This window comes from Serinus canaria, chromosome 20 (genome assembly GCF_022539315.1).
Source record: "Serinus canaria isolate serCan28SL12 chromosome 20, serCan2020, whole genome shotgun sequence".
Lineage (NCBI taxonomy): Eukaryota > Metazoa > Chordata > Aves > Passeriformes > Fringillidae > Serinus > Serinus canaria.
In genome coordinates this window covers 327,332-351,417 of record NC_066333.1, presented here as the reverse complement: position 1 = coordinate 351,417, position 24,086 = coordinate 327,332, and the positions used below count along the sequence as shown (strand labels likewise).

The 24,086-nt window shown below is 38.9% G+C and overlaps 1 protein-coding gene across 6 annotated transcripts in view; it reads right to left on the bottom strand.

Annotated features, from left to right (window-relative positions):
- PHF20 (PHD finger protein 20) overlaps positions 1-24,086 on the bottom strand; it is a 77,390-nt gene that overhangs the window by 24,130 nt on the left and 29,174 nt on the right. For 4 of the 6 annotated variants that reach the window (XM_050982124.1, XM_050982126.1, XM_050982125.1 and 1 more), the window contains 4 exons: positions 23,583-23,756; positions 16,375-16,653; positions 7,857-8,036; positions 9-107 (listed from right to left, as the gene is read on the bottom strand). In XM_050982124.1, coding sequence (XP_050838081.1) covers positions 9-107; positions 7,857-8,036; positions 16,375-16,653; positions 23,583-23,756 — 732 coding nt within the window. The remainder of the gene's footprint in view (positions 1-8; positions 108-7,856; positions 8,037-16,374; positions 16,654-23,582; positions 23,757-24,086) is intronic. The other 2 variants (XM_050982127.1, XM_050982128.1) reach the window with 2 other exon arrangements.

Here is a 24,086-nt window from a genome sequence, read left to right as displayed (position 1 = left end):
ATCTTTACCAGGCTTAGGTCTCCTTTTCTTTTTTTTCTTTTTCTTTGACTTGGATCTTTCATAGTCTTTGGATTTTTTTTCTTTGTTCTTCTCATATCCTTTAACAGCTGAAATGAGACAAAATTTTAAATTAGTAAAAAAAAAATATATATACACATTTATTCTACTTCATAATATTCTTAATAGCCTCCCACTCTTTTAGAACGGCATGCATCATGAGCCAGTTCCAGTATGCTAGAGCTCTGGGACTGCAATGATGCTGCTGCAAGATGTGCCAGAGCTGCCAGGGCAAGAAGGTATTTTTGAACCAGACAATTTATGCTGCTCAGTCACTGTTTACTGCGCCAGAAGTGACAAAGGTCTAAGGACTGGCCTGTCCGGCCAACTTTTATCCAGGGCGGAGAAGAAGGTGATTCAAATACCTTGCTTGTAACAGGCATGTCCACACAGCACACTAGGGAGATTTTCCCTCACATCCAGTTTATCAACGAGGCTTCTACCGTCCCTAATCGTCACAGACTGGTTAAAGTGGATGAAAGCACCTGTTTTCCTAGTCATGGATGGAACGACGCACCACGTGGGACAAGCCCAGAGTAAGAGTGTGTGAAGAAAACACCTTGAATGGTTCGCTCTGGAGGCCTAGCCACTGGATATAAATCAAGGGTGGCTGAGCTACCAGTAGCATCCAGTTTTCTGGGAACATCGTCACTCGTTCTGGACTGAATTCCATAAAGGTCAACATCAACAAAGGACACGCAAAAATTTAAAACCCAACAACAAACTGACCAGGGTCAGGGGATTGGTGCCTTTAAATCCACAAATTTATATTTGCACTTTATCATTACACTTGGAGCAACATACAATCAGAAATTGTGACACTTTTGTTTCGTACCAATTCGATGACTGGCCTGACAGCTCTTCCAATTCACTCTCCGCTTAGCTTGCCGCTATTCATGCCAGCCAACTCGAGAAGAGTAGGTATTTTTTTCTCAGAAAACTCCTCCTTAGGGAGATCTGTTTGACAAATGATGCTAGCAGCTTGAAGTCTTGGGCGCATCCCCACAATAACGAGGACGTTTTACATTGATCCTTAAACATTTCACAAACAGAAATTCTTCCAGAAGCAGCTTGGTTTTCAGCAGTGAAGAAATTCATTGCCTCGACCACTTGGGCTTCTCTCAAGTTCAAGCTGAAGTGGCCCCAGGAAAGGCATTCTTCAAGGGCTCCCACCGGATGAATTAACCATGTGGCTACTACAGCCATTGTTAATTGTAGTGCCAAACAGCTGTTATGAGACATGACAGAGGGAACCACAGGGCGTTCGACTTTTTCAATCGGGCTACCTAAATATTACAGAAAAAAAGAATTACTTTCTTTAGGCACAAGTAATAAGGGTTTGACGGTTTACTTGGGACTCAGTGAAAGCCCACTCCCCAAAGTGAGGTAAAGAATAATAAGTAACAAAGAAAATGAGGGGACCTCCAAAGCTTCCAAACTCCAGCATTCATTAAAGGCAGTCCCCAGAACTGAACATAACTGACAAACAGCCTGTACACAGGCGCGTCTGCACCCTCTAAAACTGGGCAAAGCTCCGCATGGTAGCCCACTTCTATGGGAAAAAGCCTTGACTTACAGACTGATATTCATTTAGAAGTAGGACATTTATTCTCTGAGCCCAATTCCGAGCCATACTGACAAAGCCACCATCCAGGCATTAATGAGGGACGCTTAACCAGGAAATAGATTATCTTGTCAATCCAATTTAAAAATCACTTATTTCATAAAAAAAAGCGTAAATGAAGAAGAAAAAAGAAAACGGCTGAAAATCTTGAAAGCATTGCCTGACTCGTCAGTGATCTAAAGTGATTTTTTTGGAGAGTAATGCAACAGAAAAATGAACGTCAGTTTCATCTACAGAAAGGAAAATTATCTTGACCAGGCTGATTAGGTCTCCTTTTCTTTTTTTTACTTTTTCTTTGACTTGGCTCCTCCATAGTCTTTGGATTTTTGTCTTTGTTCTTCTCAGATCCTTTAACAGCGTGAACTGAGACATAAAGTTTTTAATCATTAGTAAAACAAAAAAATATATACACAGGTAGTCTACTCATGTGAGATATTCTTAATAGCACCTCCCACTTCTTGATTAGGCAACCAAGGCCAGGTTCCTGAAAAAACAAAAAAACAAAAGGAAAACAGAGAAAAAACAAAAAAAAAAAAAGAGAAAAGAGAAAAGAGAGAAGAAGAAAAAGAGAGGACAAATAAGGAGAGGAAAACAGAGAGCGAAAAAGGAGAGGAAAAAAGAGAGGAAGGAAACAAGAGAGGGAAATAAAGAGAGTGGGAAAAAAGAGGAGGCGGAAAAAAGAGAGGAAAAAAGAGAGGAGGAAAAAGGAGAGGGAAGGCAAAAGAGAGGAAAAAACGCGAGGAAAAAGAGAGGAAAACAAAGAGAGCGCAAACAGAGAGGAAAAAAAGAGAGGGAAAAAAGAGAGAAAAAGAGAGGAAAAAAAGAGAGGAAAAAGAAAAGAGAGCAAAAAAGAGAGGAAAAAGAGAGAGAAAAAAGAGAGGCAAAAAGAGAGAAAAAAAGAGAGGAAAAAAGACGAGGAAAAAAAGAGAGGAACAAAAAGAGAGGAAAAAAGAGAGGAAAAAAAGAGAGGAAGAAAAAGAAGAGAGAAAAAAGAGAGGAAAAAAGAGAGGAAAAAAGAGAGGAAAAAAGAGAGGAAAAAGAGAGGAAAAAAGAGAGGAAAAAAGAAGAGGAAAAGAGAGAGAAAAAGAGAGAGGAAAAAAGAGAGGAAAAAGAGAGAAAAGAGAGAGGAAAAAAGAGAGGAAAAAGAAGAGGAAAAAAGAGAGGAAAAAAAAGAGAGGAAAAAGAGAGAAAAAAGAAGAGGAAAAAAGAGAGGAAAACAAGAAGAGGGAAAACAAGAGACGGAAAAAAGAGAGGAAAAAAGAGAGGAAAAGAGAGGAAAAAAGAGAGGAAAAAAAGAGAGGAAAAAAGATGAGGAAAAAAGAGAGGAAAAGAGAGCAAGAGCGGGAAAAAAAAGAGAGGAAAAAAAGAGAGGGAAACAAGAGCGGAAAAAAGAGCAGAGGAGGAAAAAAGAGAGGAGAAAAGAGGAAACAAAGAGAGGAAAAGAAGAGAGGAAAAAAGAGAGGACAGGAAAAAAGAGAGGCGAAAAAAGACGAGGCGCGAAAGAGAGGAAAAAACGAGAGGACAAAAAGAGAGGAACAAAAGATGAGGAAAAAAAAGAGAGGACAAAACGATGGAGGAAAAGAGAGAGGGAAAAACGCCGAGGAAAAAAGAGAGGGACAAAGAGAGGGAAAAAAGGAGAGGAGAAAAAGAGAGGAAAAAAGAAGAGAGGCACAGGAAAAAAAGAGAGGAAAAAAAAGCGAGGAAACAGGATGAGGAAAACAGAGAGGCAAAAGAGAGGAACAAGAGAGAGGAAAAAAGAGAGGAAAAAAGAGAGGAAAAAAGAGAGGAAAAAACCGAGAGGAAAAAAGAGCGGAAAAAGAGGGAGGAGGAAACAAGAGAGGAAAAAAGAGAGGAAGAAAAGGAAGGAAAAAAGAGAGGAAAGAAGGAGGAAAAAAGAGAGGAAAAAGAGAGGAAAAAAGAGAGGAAAAAAGAGAGGAAAAAGAAGAGAGGGAAAAAGAGAGGAAAAAAGAGAGGGAAAAAGGAGGAAAACAAGAGAGGAAAAAGAGAGGAAAAAAGAGAGGAAGGAGGCAAAAAGAGAGGAAAAAAGAGAGGAAAAAAGAAGGGAGGAAAAAAAGAGAGAAGAAAAAAGGAGGAAAAAACGAGAGGAAAAAGAGAGGAAAAAAGAGAGGGAAAAAGAGGAAAAAAGAGAGAAAAAAAAGAGGAAAAGAGAGGAAAGAGAGGAAAAAAAGAGAGGAAAAGAAGAGGAAAAGAGAGGAAAAGAGAGGAAAGAGAGGGAAAAAAAGGGAAAAGGAAACAAGAGAGGAAAAAAGAGGAGAAAAAAAAAGAGGAAAAAAAAGAGGAAAAAAAAAAAAGAAGGAAAAAAAGAAGACGGGAAAAAAAAGAGGAAGAGAAAAAAGAGGAAAAAAAGAGGAAAAAGAGGGAAAAAGAGGAAAAGAAAGGGAAGGAAGGAAAAAAAGCGGAAAAACGAGGCAACAAAAGAGGGAAAAAAGAGGAAAAAGAGGATACAAAAACGAGGAAAAACGGACGGAAAAAAAGAGGAAAAAAGAGGAAAAAAGAGGAAAAAGAGGAAAAACGCGAAAAAAGCGGAAAAAAAGAGGAAAAAGAGGAAAAAAAAGAGGAAAAAAAAAAGAGGACAAAAAAAAGAGGGAAACAAGAGGAAAAACGAGGAAACCAAGCGGAAAAAAAGATGGACAAAGGGAAGACAGAAAAAAACGAAAGAAAAAAAAAGAAAAAAAAAGAAGAAAAAAGAAAAAGAAAAAAAACAGACAACTACTTTTTACAGATTTCCCCAGCTCTCAATCGGAAATACATCTCTGTGGAAAGCCTAATGAATGGCGTCCATAACAAAATATAAGTTATCATGTAGGAGACATCAAATATACAGTAGGTGCCTCACTTATTTACATGCTTCAGACCATAAAAAGGACTGAGGGATTTGTTATGTCCACTTTCTAAATTATTATGACTGGACATTTCACTAGCATTGTAACAGAACAAAACCCCAACACCCCAAACTTCAGTTCAGTTCCCCAATCAAATATTTTATTTATATTGAAAATGGAGTAACTAGTTCAGCTGGCTTTAACTACTCTCTCAACATCCGTTCTCCATTCTATTTTTATGGAATTAAAAACACACCATAATTTCTGAATGACTGACAGCTGTTAATCAAGTCTATCATCAAAGCATGCTTCCAGAGCATGCACAACTCAGTTTAAGCCTGCTGCAAAGGCATGTAAACAAACCCCTGCTTTCCAGACCGAAGTGTTTGGTTACATCCTGTCTTTCAGATTTAGGTCCCAGCACAAATTTCTAGATACTTAAGCAGTTTCTTATGCAAATTATCCTGACCCAGAGATGTAATCAACACCTATTAAGGAAGGATGTCTTGTATCTCAAAACAGCTCTGCTCTCAGAGTGCTTTGGCCGATTAAGCTACTCACCATCCCATTCAGAAACCTATTTAAATGTCAGATGACAGAGATCTGAATAAGCACTTGAAGACAGTCTATACTGTAAGAAATCTTCCACAAACCATTTGAGAACCCTAGGTTGTCTATAACCATTTAGAAAGTAAACCAGCAATACCAGCATATTATGTCAACGCCTTTCATACATGTCAACAGTAAAGTCCCCAGTTCATTGGCTGAGTATTTATAGCACAAACAGTTCACTGAGAAACTCCAAATGGCAGTCAGATTTAATCAGCTCCACTAAGCATGCAGGACAAACTTAATAGCTCGTCCTCAGGAGACTCTTTAGCTCTGAATCTCCTCATCCCTCTCAGTCCTCAAAGATTTCCTGCTACTTTTCTATTTCTGTGCCCCTCTTAGCATGAGGTTAGCAAAAGCACCTCAGTGGGCTCACCCACATGGCCACACCAGGCACCTGGGCTTTAAAGGCAGCAGGGCTGGCAGCACAAAAGTCTTCCACCTCTCGGTGTTTAGGGAGATTAAAAAAACCAAAACAAAAACCAGGAAAAGAAAAGGCGCATATTCAAGTATTGAACACAGTCCTTCCAACTTCCTTCTTACTTTCCTCTGTTCTCATCTCCTGTACTTCCAATGGTCAGGATCCTCTTGGTACCATTTCCTTCTCTTTGCTCACAGAGATGAAAGGAAGTTCTACCATTTTATTCTTCCAGAAGGGTAAAGAGAGAATAACTGAGCTTAACAGAGATAGGAAAATTTTCCTTCTTTTAATTTGAAAATTCAAATTCACATGATCAGATTACTGGATTTGTCTGAAGGTATCCAAGGGCACGTGGTAAGCTTCCTCAACCGCTATCAAAATATCCAAGATAAATACAAAAAAACTGTCACCTTATCTACTTTGTCCGTAAGCTTCCCCATGTGTCTTAAAATCTGAAAAAAAAATCTAAATATTTGCAAATTTCTTTGTGGAGCTATCTTCTGAAATGCACAGCACAGTTAATACATATTTCCATGAAAAAAAAATCTTCAAAGAACAAGTATTCAAGTATTATACTAGAGTCTTACAAAAAACCAGGTACTAAACAATCTTGTTGTTTTAAGCTGTTTCTTCTAAGTGCCCTGAGGTGTAATGAATTTTCACTGACATAAAACCGGACAGAGAGACTTTTCTAGGTTATGAGCATCCTCACAGATTCACATAATCAAACAGAAAGATACACTGAGAAACATAATCCTAGAAATTAAGCACAAAACAACTACCTTTTTAAATGGTTTGAGGTTTTTTTTAAAAGACAAAGGACTTCAATTTCCTTCAATGGCAGAGACCCATAAGAACTGGGATGAGTGCTCACCATCCTCCATCACATCACCACTGTAAAAATTCATTATAACCTCTGTAAATGCCACACTTGCACTTAGGACACATCCCACTGAGTGAGGAACAGTGAGGAGATACGGATGGATCTCATTCAGACCTTGCTACAAGAAAGGGCAGTGAGGGATACCCAAGAATAAACAAGATGCTAAGTACTGTCTGTCTGCTATGATCAACGGAACAACACAGACACAGGCAGCTAGGGACACAGAACATCTGTCATAGCTACAGTAGTCTAACCTCAGATTTTGTGTTTTCCTCATCACTGTGACTCAAGTTCTTACCAAGATCTGAAATAAAGTGGTGATGTAGTTATCTAGAAGTATGCTGGGAATTATTTATATACATACAAAATACTAAAATATATGTATTGTTTTTATGAGTGTATGTGTGTGTATACATACATCCCCCCATCCCATCTGGCTGTTACGCACCCATACTAGAGTAGATTTCAGTATAAACAGAGTTTACATGATACCACTGAACAGTCAAAGTCATGAAGTTCTTCAGAGATGTCTAGTAGCAATTGCTGACTACCAGAAGTGGACAAGTGCTATTGAAAAAAATCCCCTACAAAATATATCACCCTAGGTCATCACCACCCTAGCCATCTGCCACTTTTAAGTTTAGGTATCTCAGTAGGTACAAGATTACTTAAAATATTTAATGATTTGGGCAGACAGGAGTTTAACAGAATTAAGACCTACAACCTTTTAATGATCTTGGATACTTTAGTACTTTTTGCATCCTATAAATATTACCAAGTGACTGGGAAGAATAAACCCCAGTGCAGAGACCATGAAAACTAACAAAATGACATGAAAACAAAGTGAAAAAACACTGCTTACATTTTATGCCATACATTTATACAAAATTACTCTCTCTAAATGAAGTTGTGAGAGAGAACTGCTCACTTAAAAAAACTTAAAGGGTTTATTAAACCGTAACAAAAATACAACAAAAGGACTAGGTAAGGAAAAGCAGGCCTGGGAACTGCCCTCGTGGCTGTCCACCACATGGCTGGCTCACCTTCAAGATGGATGCTTTGGCTTTTATATCTCTAGCCTCTCCTAGAGCCTTGTCAGTCAACTCCTTCCTTGCTATGCAGTGGTAGAAATCACTTTCTTGCATTCTGATTGGAGGTCAGGTCTGATTGCTTTCTGATTGCTGCCACAGTAACAAGCCAACCTTCCCAAATCCCTGGATTACCAAGACCATCCCATGATAACATACTGTAGGGGAACACATTGCAGTAACATACCATACATATAATGTTTACCCCTTAATTGTGAGAACCAACCATTTACTTATCTATAACAAAGGCATACAGAATATTATCAGTTCCTTACAATGTTTAAAACTTTCTCAAGACTTTTTCCTTTCCATGTTAAACCAAAAGCCGTACCATGTTGAACTCTTTCTCTTTCCCGAGGCCTTCGCAGTGCTCTTGCTATGTGGTTCCTGGTTTGGTCTCTAATTGGATGTCGGTGACTATTTAGTGCACTTACAGGAGTTGAAGTTCTTCTCTTTTCTACTTTTTCATCTCTATATGGGGTACTCCTGAGGGTTATGTGTAGAGGACCATCTACAAACAGAACAAAGACCAAGTCCAAGCTTTAAATACTTTCCAAAGTCAGTCTATTTCAGCAGCAGCAGCTCTGACAGACCATGTCGAATGGTTCTGATCAGACATTGCTCAACTCCTTCCTAGCCCTGACTAAAATGCCAAAACCTCCAATGCTTTTGGTGGATTTGCTGATGGGCTTTTCTTTAAAAAATAAACAGGGGATGTCCACGCAGTCCCAAATCTCTATTCTTCCAGAAAAACTGTGACTTTTTTTTTTTGAGAAAAGATGAAAAGAGAAACAGTTCAGTTTGGCAGAGATATTTATTAGCTCCTCCAAGAGAAAAAGTGCCCAGTTGGAACCACATCCAGTTCTCCAAAGTGTGCTTTGTAACACACACAGAAGTGACCTAAAGCAGCTCTGCACATATAAGGAAGAACAGTTTTTAAATACATACCACTGAAACAACAGTGTTTCAATCAAGACTGAGATACAAGAATTCAGAACCACTACCTAAAATTCATAAAAATCTTAAGATGCAGACATGGCTTCATATGAGATTACATTTTTTATTTAAATTAAATCAAACTGTTTCATCCTCCTAACTGCAAGTAGCAACTCCTCCTAAAAGACTTGTGGGCACAGAAAAAGAGCAGTGAAGGTGATAAAAACTACAAGCTGCACTGCAGATAAGACAGCAGACTAAACAAGACCAGCTGCCATTTTGTTCTGGTGTATTACATCAAGTAACCTGGTCAATGAGACCCAGTAGCCAAGGTGACAGCCAAGGCGTCCAGTTCTATCATCATATGCACCTCAAAAGTTCAGAGGATAAAAAAGGCAACCTGTTTCTCATCTGAAGATTAACATGCCACCCTTTAATAAAACACACTTTAATGAAACAATTGTGAGCAGAACCTGAGAGTGACTGAAAAAGGAAGGGAAGGGAAAGAGTCCCAGAGGGCACACTTAGGAGAAGAAACTGGATCAAGGACCTGGCCCTGATCAACATTTCAGGCTGAAGAAATAACAAGGCACATGAAAAGATGCCGTTGTTAGAGCTTTCAGAATCACATGGATCTCTTCAGGCAAAAGAAACTCCAAGATGCAGAAATCTGATGACATTTTCCCTGGTCCTCTCTCTCCCTAGGAAGTGGGAACTGAGAAAAAAAAATTCCAAACAAAAAAGAAAAGCCACTTGTAACTATTTCCACAACCAAACTTATCTTCTAGTCAACTGCCCTAGTGCTCTACAGCAGCCACAAAAGACAGAAATTAGACCAAAACCCAATTACCATACAAGACTCTCTAAAAGATGCCTTTTGTCAAGACAGGCAAATTTTTTCATAATTTTTTGTTTGGTTGGGTTTTTTGGCACTGTCTTTATTTACTTGCTTGTTTTTAAATCAGGTCTATTTTGACTTCCTGGTCCTCTGAGGACTCCCATGACTAGGGGTCAAGATATCATCAGTTCAGATGACAAAAACAAAAGAAGAAAAGTTTCAGAAGAAAACTTTTTCCCATGGTACACAGTAGCTGAGAAATAAGATTCAGATACTACCTAGTCTCTGTGGGAACATCAGTACCCTAACAAAGTTTATGAAATGCCAATGATATATTTCAGTCCAGGGTGAAGAGTCACACAAACAATATTTTATGCAGCGTTCCTGGCTGTCTACTACTCTGGAATAATTTTCCAAAATATTTACAGAACACCACATCAGTGAAACTCAAAATTACAATACAAAAATCCATACAGACCTGACAGCCTTCACTTAGGCCTCCTAACTTTCCCTTCTCCCAACAGCTCAACTCAGTCTCATGAATTAACATTTAAGAACACCATAGCCATCTTGATCCTAGCAGTCTGCAACAGCACAAGGCCTCAGCTTCCTGTGGGCTGACACAGATGCACACAAGATCTTGGTGGAGCAAAATTGTATTTCATGTCCACTGGGTTTTTGTAGCTTTGTGAGATTTAATTTCAAGATTTTTGCCAAGAATACATCCTGTCTTTTATGACACATGGGTTAATGAATTTCTGAAAGATTTCTCAGCAAGCTGTCACATTGTCCTGGGAGAGGGGTCATGGTACTCTATCATACACTGGATACTTTCTTCCCCATCCCCCCCCCCCCCATAACTGACACAAAGATCCTAGGTTTTGAAACATCTTTGTTCCATTGAAAAGAAAGTTTAGAGGGTCTAGAAGATCTCTGAGCACTCTGAATACATTTTAGAAGTTGTGAGTAAATTTGAGATGGTAAGATTAAAACTTGGAAATTTATCCTAAACTTTCAAAACAACAAATATTAAAACTGATGCCATGGAGATGCAAACTTACAAGCCTTCCACACTAAAGTGTCCTTTTTCCTCTTCATTAGGAAGTATAACTCAGATCAGTTTATAAAATCATTCCCTAAAGAACAAAGAACAATTATTCATAGCAAACACACCTAAGACCTTTTATTTAGGCATGTGGCTTTAAAACTTCTCACATTTGGATTTTCTGCATTAGTACCACCTGCAGAGTTGTGCCACCTGTTTCCATTCTCTGGTCTCCCCAAGCCAACCTTAACCCTCCAGAAGGTTTCCTACTCCTCTGCCTCCACCCAGTCACAAGAGTATTGGGCTGTGAGGCTAGTGACAGCAGGACCACGCTCATAGAGACTCCTATGAGCAGTACACAGGGGATCCCCATGTGTTTCCTAAAGCTGCTTGTGCAGGTCCCATGAAGACACATACACCTCTGTCCCACCTCAGGGAAACCACAAAAGGCACAAAAAGCCTCCTGACACCCTGGGAAATGTCACTTTCATTGTCCTTGAACAGTAACAGTGTGATTAGAGATCAGAACAGATTAATTTCTAGCTCAGATGACACTGAACACCACTAACAGAAAAGGAGGTATGTCCACAAGATACTGGAGATGAACAGGATTGCTGATTAACTGCCTCCAGCCTTCTTCCATGGAGCTCTTTCAGGCCTTTCTCTCCTAAGCCTGGAAGAAGTGTCCTATGTCACACAAAGAGCTGACCCAGAGGCTATGAAGGATATTAGAAGCACATACAAACTCAAAATATGAAATTGCCTCAACCATGCAGAAAACACACAGACAGAGTTTTAGAAAACTTACTAATAAACACATCGAGGTTCAGTGACAGACAAGGCAGTAGCTTTCTGTCCCCTGGAACCCTGATGTAGGACCCCAGGTAAAGAGTTAACTCAGCATTCACAGGAAGCAGAGACTGCATTCCCAAGTATGTGAATCACACAGAGGTACCATCCACAGCTGTAAGATCATTTGTTGGGAACTTCCAGTTGTATTTTCAAGAACTGAAAGACCATGTTTCATCTGTACTTACAGTCACACCCCAGAAACCAAACACAGTACTGTCTTGATAAGCCAAATACAACCAGCAACTCTGCAAACACAGAGGGCATTTATGCAGATCATCCCTGGCTCCAAGGAAAAAGCCCACATTTGTAGACTACCATGCACACCCAATGCCTAGCAAAGAGGCATGAGTCAGCTAGAAAATCAAGAGGAAACAAAAATTTCCCAAAGGATTAATCTTACAACCACTACACAACAGGCTAGAGGTTTGCCTATGAACAGCTATTTAAGACAACCAGATGCCTGAGATGTCAAGATGCCAAGATGTCAAAACAAGTTTGCCAACCCCACCCACACACAATTCAGCTCTCATTAGTAACACGAGTAAGGACAAAATTCCTATTTTGTTTACTCATGTAAAGAATTCATGCATGGAGTCGTTTATACAGTAACAGGACATACTGTAATTAACTCTGAGCAGGCAGAATTTTCTAAAAATGAGGTGATGTAAAAAAATTTCCATCTACTGACAAAACATTTTTCCTTCTTTAAGTGATTTATATGGACTCCATAGTAAGGACAGATTTTTTACAGTAGGCAAACTAAAAATTGCAGGTCTGTTCCTTTAGTTTCTTTCTCATGGCAAGGAACACAGGAGAGTCAAGAGTGGCAGCAACTTGCCAGACTGAGGTTACTGTACTACACCCACACTCCAAATCAAAGCCTAATATTGTGCAGTGCTTTTGAAGTTAAAAAAATGAGTTTAGCTTCCATTATTACCAAAATTTCTGAGAGGAGCTAAACTATGTCCTAGGAGTCAATGGGTATCAACTCCTGAGATCACTGTCAGTAGAATTCTGCTGACATCAGTACTCAGTAGTTATTAAGAGCACACCAATCACCTCAGATGGCACTTTCATTACCAACTCCCCTACTTGTTCATGAGGTTTGTGTCTCCTGAGAAATCTTCAGCATTCAGCAAGTACAGCGCGCTTCACCAGGGTATGATGTGGGGATACATCAGCAGTGCAAGCGCTCAAGTCTTGACTTTTGGATTTCAGAAGGTATGTTCAGCCCAAAGGCATTAACTAATGCTAGCAAATCTCCAAATGGATACATTTCACTAAAAAATGAAAGTCACCAATAAAGACAAACTCCAAGTCAAGATGTCAAAATTGTGACTTGCAGGTAACAAAGAAAGAAACGAAACTATTCTATGCCTCATGTCCTTGGAGTGGTCTAGGTCAGGAAAAAAACATTTTTATAGGTCAGGAAACAACAATCTTTATTAAGAAAAACCTTTTGCAAGCACTTTATACAAAATAACATGGACAGACAGACATTATCTGAAAGAGAAAACTGGTTCCCTCAGAGAAAATTCTTTACAGTGTCTGCAGGGCACAAGTCACAGTATGGGATGATGTACTTTAACAGTAAACTAAGGGGTTCTGCAGCAAAGGAGAAGGGACCACAAAGAAAGAAACATGTCTTAAGGTTAACACATATGGGCACAGAATCCAGTTTTACTTAAGAGTGGGACTCGATGACCCTTGTGGGTCCCTTCCAACTAATAATGTTCTGTGCATCTGTACTCCTTTTTTTTTTATTACAGCAATCAGTAAGTACCTGACATTAATTGTCACAGATACTGTACCACGAGAAAGAAACTAAAGGAACAGACCTGCAATTTTTAGTTTGCCTACTGTACCACACTTAATTTCCAAGCAATTATTCTGATAGAGCATCTCTATTTGAGCTAGCACAATATCTAAGCAACTCTTTCATCTACGAGCAACACTGAAGTCATCTGCAGCCCAGATTCAAAAAGCCTTTTAGGCTTAAACATCCACACATATTTTCTACAGATCTCAATTCTCCTAATAGAGGTCTGAAGGTGGCTCTGCAATGCACCTGAGAGCTGAGGGCAGGTATACCTGCATCTCCTCTGGCCCAGGGGGACACAACATCAACTACCTTCTTCTATGTTAGGACAATTCTTTCCTGAAGACCAAAGCAGCAGCAACTCAAGGAGGTAAGTACTGTAGCATGCACTTGGGGGAAGAGCTGCTTCATCATAATGATCTCATACTACTTTCTGATAAATTTAAGAAAGGTATTGTCTGAAAATATCCAGTAGCCACGAAGTCCTAGTCATTCTGTTTAGGCATATTCTGTAAGGCATATGTAAAATACAAGCTGCAGGCAATAGCAGTTCCTTCTTCTCTGTTCAGAGCAACTACAGAATTTAGAGACCTATCTGTCCAGTTTTCCACAGCAAAGGCAAGATTGTTCTTTGGAGAGAGGGGGAGACAACTCAAATCAGTCCCACATTAGCCCTTCCAGCTCACTCAAGCTTTGATTCCAATGTCAGGTAACATACTGGAAATTTTAATTTTGGAGTCTCCACTCCAGTGCAAAGCAACTATATTTGAATTGTTCTTTCCCAAATCTCAGACCATGGTCACTGAAGACCACTTACATCCATCTTCTTTTCTATGTGTTAAAATTTTAATTTGCAAAGAAAAGGTTTTGCAACTGTTCTAAATTTTGCACGTTTTCCTATAACTTTATAAGCAGTAAGTACTTTACTTTAAATCTAGCACCAGACAACCCCCACCATTTATTTTATGCATAGCATAAAGAATAAGAAGTTCCAGAGGTCTAAAACAAAACTTGTGAGATAAGTGTGACAGAGCTCCTAAAGCAAGAGCATCTTCAATTTTATGGAATGACAAAAATCATGATTGCTGAAATTTTTATCTGTTAGAAACTGCCACCTTTTCTTAAGCATTAAAATCTACCTAATTTAGTGAAGTACAAGAAAAGCCCATTTGAACCAAAAGGTAAAATTATTTAAATATATTCTTTTCAAACTGGAGAACTTTTGCTTACAAAAGGATCATAAAGATGAAAATATACCCACCACATACCAGACTGAATTATGGATTCAAAAGCTTTCACTCTAAGCAGTACCTCCTGAAAAGCCATTTGAAAAGGTGGCATAAGTGCTCAGTAGATAGAAGGTCTTGCCTAGAAGACAGGCTTTCTATACATGCCATTAAGACAGAAGAACAGAACTTCAAATGCAACTTCAAAGTAAGAGCTCATGAATCTCATTAACTTTGCTTTCAACTGTGTAGCACCACTGAATGAAAATTAGGGTCATTATGAACACACTGCATTAGAAAACAATGGCACTTAATATCAGACATAAAACTAATATATTATGACATTGTCTTTCCTCATCAAGAAAAAATGTACTATAGCTCCACAACAGCAGGCTTCAACTGTCAAGGAGACTTGAGAACTTTACAGCCACTCCCCATCACCTTGATGCTATGTTCAGCTGCTGTGAGCACACTCTGTGCTATGGAGTACATCGTGGAAATGATCCAGGTGAAAAGTACCCATCCACAAATGGGGAATTCGTGGGGCGGAGGCTTAAAATAAGGAAATACAGTTACACCTCAGCTCCACAAAGAATTACCTGCCAGTGATGATGGTGCATCTGACTGTAGGCACTTGGAGGAAAGGACAAATGGAAGGGTCAAGATCTTGAGTCACTAGTCAGTGCATTCAAGACAATCATAACAAAACAACTTCTCAAATAAAAAAATAATTACAGTTCGAAAGAGCGAAACAGAAGTCTGGTTATTGAGAAGTCCATGACATGCACAAAGCCTGTTTTAATCAATTTGCAGCTATCAGCAGCCAGTCTTCACACCATGCCTATCTCAGGTATGTTTCTCCAGGCAACCCTTGGGTTCAATTAAGCTGCATGCAGAGTCCAATACATACAAATCTTTACATCCTAATGCATTTAAAGAGAACTCTTTTCCTACCTAATCCAAGTGTATGTCTTTGCATTATTTAAAGATACCGTAACTACATATGAACCCCAAATATTTCTGTATGTAAAGTCACACTTATCTTGTTAGGAACGAGCAGTAGCACCTCAAATGAAAACTCATTTTCTGGACTCTTAAGAAAAGCAGCCACAAAGCAAAGTAAGGCAGGATATACCCTGCTGTAGTGAGCTGGAGCTCTGTGAGCAACTTGCAATACTTTGTAGTTCTTAAACAACGTATTAATGAAAGATCAACTGCAAAGACAAAAGATGTCAGGGAATTCAACAAGGAGAAAGATGGATTTTATAAAGGCTCAATGAGAAGGCAGAAGACATGACTAGTTTTATGGACTTGCAGTACACAGCAACACCAGGCCACAAGCACCAAGTCTGGACAGGTTATCAATGACCACTGAAGTCCACACTAGACCTAGACTGCCACTCTGGTGTCATGCCAGGCAGAGAGTGCTTTAGAGAATGAGGGTGAAGCAGAAGTGAATGTGATTTTGCATACTGCAAAGCAGTTAAAACTTTTTTTTTTGCTAACGAGTAAGTTTTTATCCCTTTCCACTGACCATCTGTTGTGTGAAGATCTTTTTCAAGCACAGCTGAAACAACTGCACTTGTTAAATACTAGGATTTTTCATGACACAGAACAGTAAATACTGCAGAAACTCAAACAGGATTTCCAGCCAGGTATGTGCTTGAAGGCGGTAAAATACAGAAAAGTAAAGTCAAAATCTAAAGATAAGGAAGAAATAAGAGAGAACTGGAGGTACCCAAACTATTCCCTAATATAGAAAAGGACAGAGGTCTCCAACCAATACTATTTATAAGCCAGGAGAAAAATAAAAATCAAGTCAAAAACTCAGGGAACTGGTGTTTTAAAAAGGGAACAGATGTTTAATACACAAGTGAGCTGCTACAGAAAAATAAGAGAAGCTGCATAGTGGGATCTTTACCACAAAATGATCTTGAATTCTAGAAGAAACATTTTCATACCTTTCTACAGCATGATGTGCACACATATTATGCTTCTTCTCCACACAGAAACATGCTAAGACACAGCACTGAAAGAGACTCCTTCAGCCCAAAAGAAAATTGATTTCTGATATTTTCTATCTGTCCTGACTGCTGCTGTTTAAAAAAAGAAAGAGATCAACACCATACTTACACAGTGAACCAGCTGTGGTCCGTCCTCGTTTTGACCTTTCTTGATTAGCTTTTTCAGAAGCCAAAGAAGCTCTGGTTTGAATATTTCTTTTTACAGGGTTCTGCTGTGATTCTGCAGCCTTCTCCACTCCATGAAAGTATTTCATGTGATAATGCAATAACTTGGCTTTGCGGAAGGATTTTGAACAGTCCAAGAACTTGCATCTAAACTTGTGATCTTGGTCAACAGTTGCAGCTTTTTTTGATGCAAGAAAATCTGTTCTCCTACAAGGTTTTGTTACTGTAAGAACAAAACAGATAAATTGCCCCATGCATATGCTATATTTACCAAATGGTTTCCTAAACTTCAACAGCAAAAAGAAGCATGCACTCACACATATTAGCTATGAAATGCTAGAAATAAAATGTTAATGCCTTATCTGCCTTTAAGATTAGTAACTTTAAAGGGAAAACTCTACCCTACACTACTCATAAATCTGGTTATCATGACACCACTGCTTTTATGAATGAGTTAAAATATTTTGCTTCCCTAAATCCTTGCCTAACAGCTGATATCACTGTAAGGTGCTCCTAAAGATAAAAGACTGAATCACACAGAGGTTACATCTCTATGTCCGAACACTAAAGATTATTTGCTCGCAACTATTCACATCTCTGGTGAAAGCAAGAAAATAGCTCTGCTTCTCTGCTTACAATTATTTTGCTACCTGCTTGCTGGGTGCACAGTTCTGCCACCAAAGCCTGGTTACTTCCAAAGACAATAGAAGCCGTATGTCAGAACATTTTGGAAGTAAAAAATTTAAATTTATTTCAATTTTTAGGCAGCAATGAAAAACAAAATTGTTTGCATCTGTTACAAAATGTTCCCTATGAGCTATACTTAATTAAAAAAGTAAGGGAGTCTAAAGATTCCAATGTAAGAAATTTTAAGGCACTTATTCCACAGAACACTGCTCTGCAACCAAGGGCTGTATCTACCATGAATTTCAGGAACTTTTAGCTCATATTTTTTCTAACAAACATACACAAGAAACATTTTGAGCCAAATCAGATTACTGTCACCAGTATCTGTACTCAATACAACATATGAGAGTTAAAAATGAGGCAACAGAACTAAATAGATCTATGCAATTATTCACCACTAATACATACACAGCATCAAAAAATCCTTCTCCAGCTAGAAGACAATGGAAAGGAGGTATCATTAAAAAAAAAAAAAAAACCAACAGCTTCCAAATACAATTTTTCTATTTGCTTTGCCAGTACTAAAGCATTATTTCCATCTTTACAAGAGTTTTCGACTTTCAGGATTAAGAAAGAAGCGTTTAAACTGCAAGACCCAAACCTAGCAACCATGACTAAAACTGAAGGAATGCAGCACATGAATGAAAATTAAGACACTGTATTAGAAGTAGCTGTAAGCAAGAGACAAAAGTACCAAGAAACATTATGAACAAGAGGAAGATTTTTCTGTAAGTGCAGTAAGGCTTTGAACAGGACTGTTAAAGACAGTGTCAACATGATCCTGGAGTAAAAATACAGTACACAGTTTGTTTCCAAGTTTTTAGCATGCAGTAACAAAACTGGTGTTACTGAGCAGCAGACTTAAAGATTGTCACAGTGCAGTGAAGCATCTGAGGCACATCCAGCCTTTAAGAACTGTGTACAAACAAATCTTTAACATGGAGAAAACACAAGCAGTTGTACCCTAATGCACAGGGAAAGATTAAGTCATATGCAACACCAAGCTGGTTAAAAGAAAGAATATGCAATGAAATAGGAGAATGAAATAGTACAAAGAAAGACACTAGTTTTGGGTGTTTCACAGTGGTAATGACCAGGAGGAAGACACTGTGGCATAGCCACATTAAGAACATGCTGACAGGAACATCAATAAGACTGCAGCAAAGCCAGACTCACACTTGGAGAATGATGAAGCTTGCCAATACCAAAATCAAAATATACTGCAGACCATCAAAAGCTGCATTCAGGAAGAATGAAAAAGTATTTCAGGAAGGCTCAGTGCAATGGTCTGTGGGTTTAGTGAAAGCAAACACAGAAAGGTTTTCCTGACTGTAAAGGAAAAAAACCAGCATTTGGGACTACAGATGCTAAGAACTTGTTACTATTTAATAACCAACATGAAGCTGGAAAACAACTGCAGCAGAAGGGAGAAATGGGGTCCAAAGACTTAACAAAAAAACATTACAAAGATGACAAGGGAAACTATTACACCATCACACAACTGTCAGGATGAGGACCCACATCCAAGCTCAGAGCACTTCCCCTCCACTGAGCTGCACAGATTCTGGAGAAGATATAGGGAATGGCTTCTTACTGATGGGCTACAAAGTTAGAAAAGGAAAGGATTGCATTAGCTAAAGTTAGCAATAGGGATAACAAAGACATGAGGCAAAAGGAAAGGAAGCAGACAAAAAACTTACTGCAATGTGCAAAACGAATGTATTCAGAGTAATAAAAATACAGACGATCCCACAAAATTTGAAACAAAGCTTCAGTCATTCCCATCATTACATTTTACTTCTCTACAAGTAGTACAATAGAACTCCCAGTCACCCAGGCACAGTAGGAAACTGACAACCAACTCTGCCACCCAGGGGAGACTCTGGAGAGTCCTTGCTCCATACACTCTGAAAATAACATCCTACACCAACACCTAAAGGGGCAGCTACCATCCTTATATGCAGAAATTTTGCTCACAACATATGACACTAAACTGGTTTCTAGAGAAACAAGTCTGGGGTACTGTCTTCAACTGCCTTTACAGAGGAGCTTGGTGGTTATTTTCTGCGAGTACAAAGGAAAACGAATGGTAAATTGACACTGCTATTTCTCCCATGATTATAATCAAAATCCAAACTCTTCATCTGCTCTTCAGTCAGCCATTACAACAGTAAGCACACACACTCACGGTCAAACATCAGTGTGTCCTTTAAGTTTCACTACAGAGCAAAACATTCCTTCAGTGTTCCCATCAGTAACCATTCTCAGTTTTCACTGGGCTGAATTATCCAAGGGCCAAACTATGACCATGTTCAGCAGTAAGTTCACTGTAAAATGCACAGTGTGAAGCTTCCAAGTCCACCAGAGGCGTTTTTACACCATGATCAATTCTCTCTTTGAGATGAGTCCTGCTGGGACAGGAATATTTGGCAGCAGCACTGTACCTTTACTGAAGGTCAGGTATCCTGTGGCATCTCCTACAACAATCCAACTCTTCCCATTTTCCCCCACTTAAAGATGGCTTTACTGCAGTTTTGAGCCATTTGACTTCCACACACAACTGCTGGCTAAAATGAGGAGACCTTCACTTTCTATTTCCTGGTGTCCAAAGAAATTCTTAGTGAAGATAAAATTATTTCTTCACTTGCTGTTAAATTAAACACATTGAAAATCTCTCTAAAACTCATGTTCTCTGGTGCATAATCTTCATGATAGGTCATGGTAACAAATGTGCTTGATTTGACAGTTTCCACACTGTGCTTTGGACCATTTCACACCACTGGGCAGTGTCCTCACTAGCTACTTATTTCATTCAAATGATTTCTTCTAAAATCCTGTGTTGTTTTTCCCAAGCTCACCAAGTCTTTCATCATTTCAGCTCTCAAACTACATGTCTTCCTTTATTTTCAAAAACCCTCTTTCTTTCAATATGTCGGTTGTGAAACAAAAACCATCTTGCTTAATTGCTCTTCTCTAGCTAATTTAGGTAAGGACAGCATTCAAGAATTTCCACTGCATACAGAATTCACAGAAGGAGATGCCCGGTGTAAGAAACACACAACAGCATCAACAATCACTGATTGTTACATATTTATAAACTTGTGGCATTTTGAGCTGTAACATTACTTGGCATTGCAAGAACTACTCAAAACAGTACTTCCTATGGCACTCCACTCACCAGTTTCCCCCTGTGCTGGAGATAAATTGGCACCAATAAAAGCAGCCTGCACTGGGCAGTAAAGCATGTAAGCCTTGCAGTGTAACACTCACACTTCAATGTACCTTTGGAGGGGCCAGGTGGGGGGGATGTGAAGGCTTTACCTATACTTTGACCTGTAACTGAAACACTGCAACCAGATTGCAGTGCCCCACCCTAGGGAGCTTTAAAGTGAGCAAGGCACGAAGGACTGACTTACCTACCATATATTGTTAGGCTCAAAAATACAACTTTCACATTATCGTGAAGGGATTAAAGCCTACTGAGGTAAACTGTAGGAGAAACAGCAGCTCTTTCAAACTGATGAAAAGGGCTTATGCTTCTCCTTAACTGAAACCCAAAGCTAACAGAACAAAATCAGAAAAGCAGGTGTAAGTATAAGGCAAATAGAACCCGTGATGCATGTCTATGCAAATAAATAATTTCAAGAGTGCTAGCAAATACAACTACAAACACGATAGCACATGTGTGCAAAGCAAAGGCAGCTCACCTTTAAATTTAAAGTAATTTTTAAGAGTAAACTCATCACATGAACAGCTATGAAATGCTTCTCTTTTCAGATATATGCAGAGCTTAAACTGGCTGCAAAGATTTGCCAACTGACTGTCACATATTTTTTGGAAAGACAGCTTGACTTAGCTAAATTCTGATCACCACTTCTGGTCCCTTGTCATTAGAGGTTCCAAAAGCCAGCAGAACAGGATTCTAATCTTTCAGTACATGTAGTTATTCAGAATTTTGGTGAAGCTTTTTAAAAAGGAACTTCATTTTTGACATGCAATGCTATATTGCCCTTTCAGAACATGTTACATTTTAAAACATCTCAGTCATAGGAAGACTCCAGACTGTGTTTGCTGTTATAAATGTCTGCAACCACTATTAATCTTGAATCATCTACCAACCAGTGACTAGAAAAACACCCTTTAAAAGGAATGCTTGTGTCCTTAAAAATTCCTGATATTTAAGTGCTATAAAAATAATGTTCATCATGCAAGTTAAAATTTGTACTACCAGAATATACTACTCAACACTGACAAAATGACACTAACAAATCACACTGAGGGAAACACAGGTTTTAAGTATTTTCCTACAGGAATATAATTCATTCTCACTAAGTGACTAGAACTGAAGTCTACAGACAAATAATAATGGTAATACTGGGCTACAGTACTGCCTTTTTTCTACACATGGAAAGCTACCAATGACTAACTTCCACGCTGTACTTCATGGGAATCTCACATGCAACAGACACCCTCTTCTCTCACACACACCACCTCTATCCAACAATGTACTCTGCCCCCTGCTCAAGACCCAAATCTCTTTCAAACACATGGCAATCTAAGGAACATAACTGTCTGACTAACAGTTTTTTTATCTGTTCCCTTGATAATCATCCATAAATTATTCCGCTCCCAGTCTCCAACACCAGCTATTTTTAGGACAGAATGCTTGGGCTCTGCAAGGTTATCTACCCCTCCATAAGAACAGAAGCCACTGGTGATTTTCAGAGGTATTTCCAGATCCCACCTAAAGGTGCCTGTCATTGTCATGCTGCTACACACATGCACCACTACCAGGTAAAATACCAAGCCCTGCTGTTCCCCCATCAAGGCAGCTCATCAGCACTGGGGTGTACCAGCGCTGTGTTCTGTACCACAACCAAGACAGAGCACAGAGAAGGAAACACAGATCCACTTTTAACTACAAAGGATTTATCTGTGATAGAATATATGAATTTTCTAAAACTGCTTGTTAATAATATTTTTAATGTTGGTTAAGTATGGAAATGTAGGTTTTTGCACTTGGATTTCAGGTGACAGTATTTACTCCAAGACCCTGCATAGCTTTTATCACCAATCCTTAAGAGTGCTCTACAATAAAAACACCTGCTTGCCACATCTGGATGTCCACAGAGGTGCATATCTGATTTCTGATGTTAACTGAAACAACTTTCAATTAAATAAAAGCCACACTCAGAAGTACGGATTTTTACATAAAAAAGTGTTGTATGTGAGTGAGTATTCCCAAACTAACTTTAATCTAGCTTGCTCAAGTCCTGACAAAAGAGCCAGGAACAAGAGTGCACAAACTCTATCAGAGCCTTTGGGCAGATGTTAGCCAAGCCCTGTTCCTACAGCTTTGCTGCTTGTATCCAATGAAGCAAGCTCAGGCCACATCCCACACATTCCATTAATGTGAATGACACTACACACACAAATATTAAACATTCAGTTGGAATTCTCTCAAGTTTAAACCCAAATTACAAATGCTCAGCAATAACTGAAGGAGACCAACATCAAAAGAGCTCGTATTTCTAAATAGTGTAAATGTGTAAATTTTAATTTACACATCCACTCGAAGGGAAGAGGCCAGTTCCTGCCAGCACTGAGGGTATCCATTAGTGGAGAGGACATGCGACTTCAATAGCTACACCCAAGTGAGTGAGAGAAGAAAAGTGCAAACCAGAAGCAAATTTAAAATAACCAACAAACAACACAGATTACTCCAGCAATGCTTAGAAACTGTAAATCTCTCCAAGTGCTCTATTACACTTAAAATTAAATTTGTTAAATAGAGTATAAACTAGGAAATATGCACTTCAATTTTCCCCAGCTAGCTGTAGATCCAAGGATTAAAGTTACAAGAAATAATCACAGAACAGCACCGTGTTTTGACAGTCTACTATCTGCACAGGAAATTTTAATTTGAAAAGGCAAAGTAAGGACACTCCGCAGATAAGAGAAAATAGAGTAAATATATTAAGACAGTTCAAACTGAAATGTCATAAATTTGCACTAAAGTCTCCAAGTCTAAACATAAGGATATAAAAATGCACAATCAGGATTTCCAAACAGCAGTAACATACCACATACTTGCAGCACATTAAGGAGAAAATAACCTGACCTTTCATGGAGTTAAATTCAATTTAATCCAGAATTCCAAACACTGAAAACAAGCATTTGTTAACTTTATCATCATGCTGAAAATATTACACCCAGTCATTTAAAAACTACAATTTCCACTTTTCCTTGTCGACTCAGTTTTAATCTTATGCTTTCAAGTTGGACAGATTGCTGTCCAACCTGAAGCATAAGATTAAAACTGAGTCCACAAGGAATAAAAATATGCATTTTTTTACCAAGGCTAACATTGCAAAAATGCTCAGTTTTAACACTTGCACAAGTACAAAATACCTGGTGTCAATTGCCTTAAAAAATGCATCAACATTAAATATGAAAAACCTGAACCTGTATCAGCAGAAGGTTCTTGAGTTCTGACAGGAACACAGGAAGACTCAGTGTCTTCAGCTTTTTCTTCCTGCAAACTGGCATCTGTACTGAGTGCTGAGTTATGCAATGTGTTTCCAGGTGATCCTTGTTCACCAACACTCTGGTCAGATTCAACAGGAATTTCTAACTGGACTAGAATGAGAAAAAAATTTCCCCTGAGTAAAATGCATACAAAAGCATACTTCAGAACACCTGGGAGGTGGAGGGGAAGAGAGGGGAAATCCTCATTACATTATAATGGAGAAAAATATCCCCCATCCATGCTCTTGACCACACAAAATTTTTGCGACTTTTGTAACTTGTAGTACCCCTCTGAACTTACAGCTGCTTAGAAACATACAAGCTAACTGCTTGTAGCCCAAAATAGGACAGATCTCATTCCACTGCAAGAGCTCCCTGAATAGGGAAAGGCAGGGAAGCACAGGGCAGAAAAGGGAGTGTTATCTCAACTCTGTTTAAGCA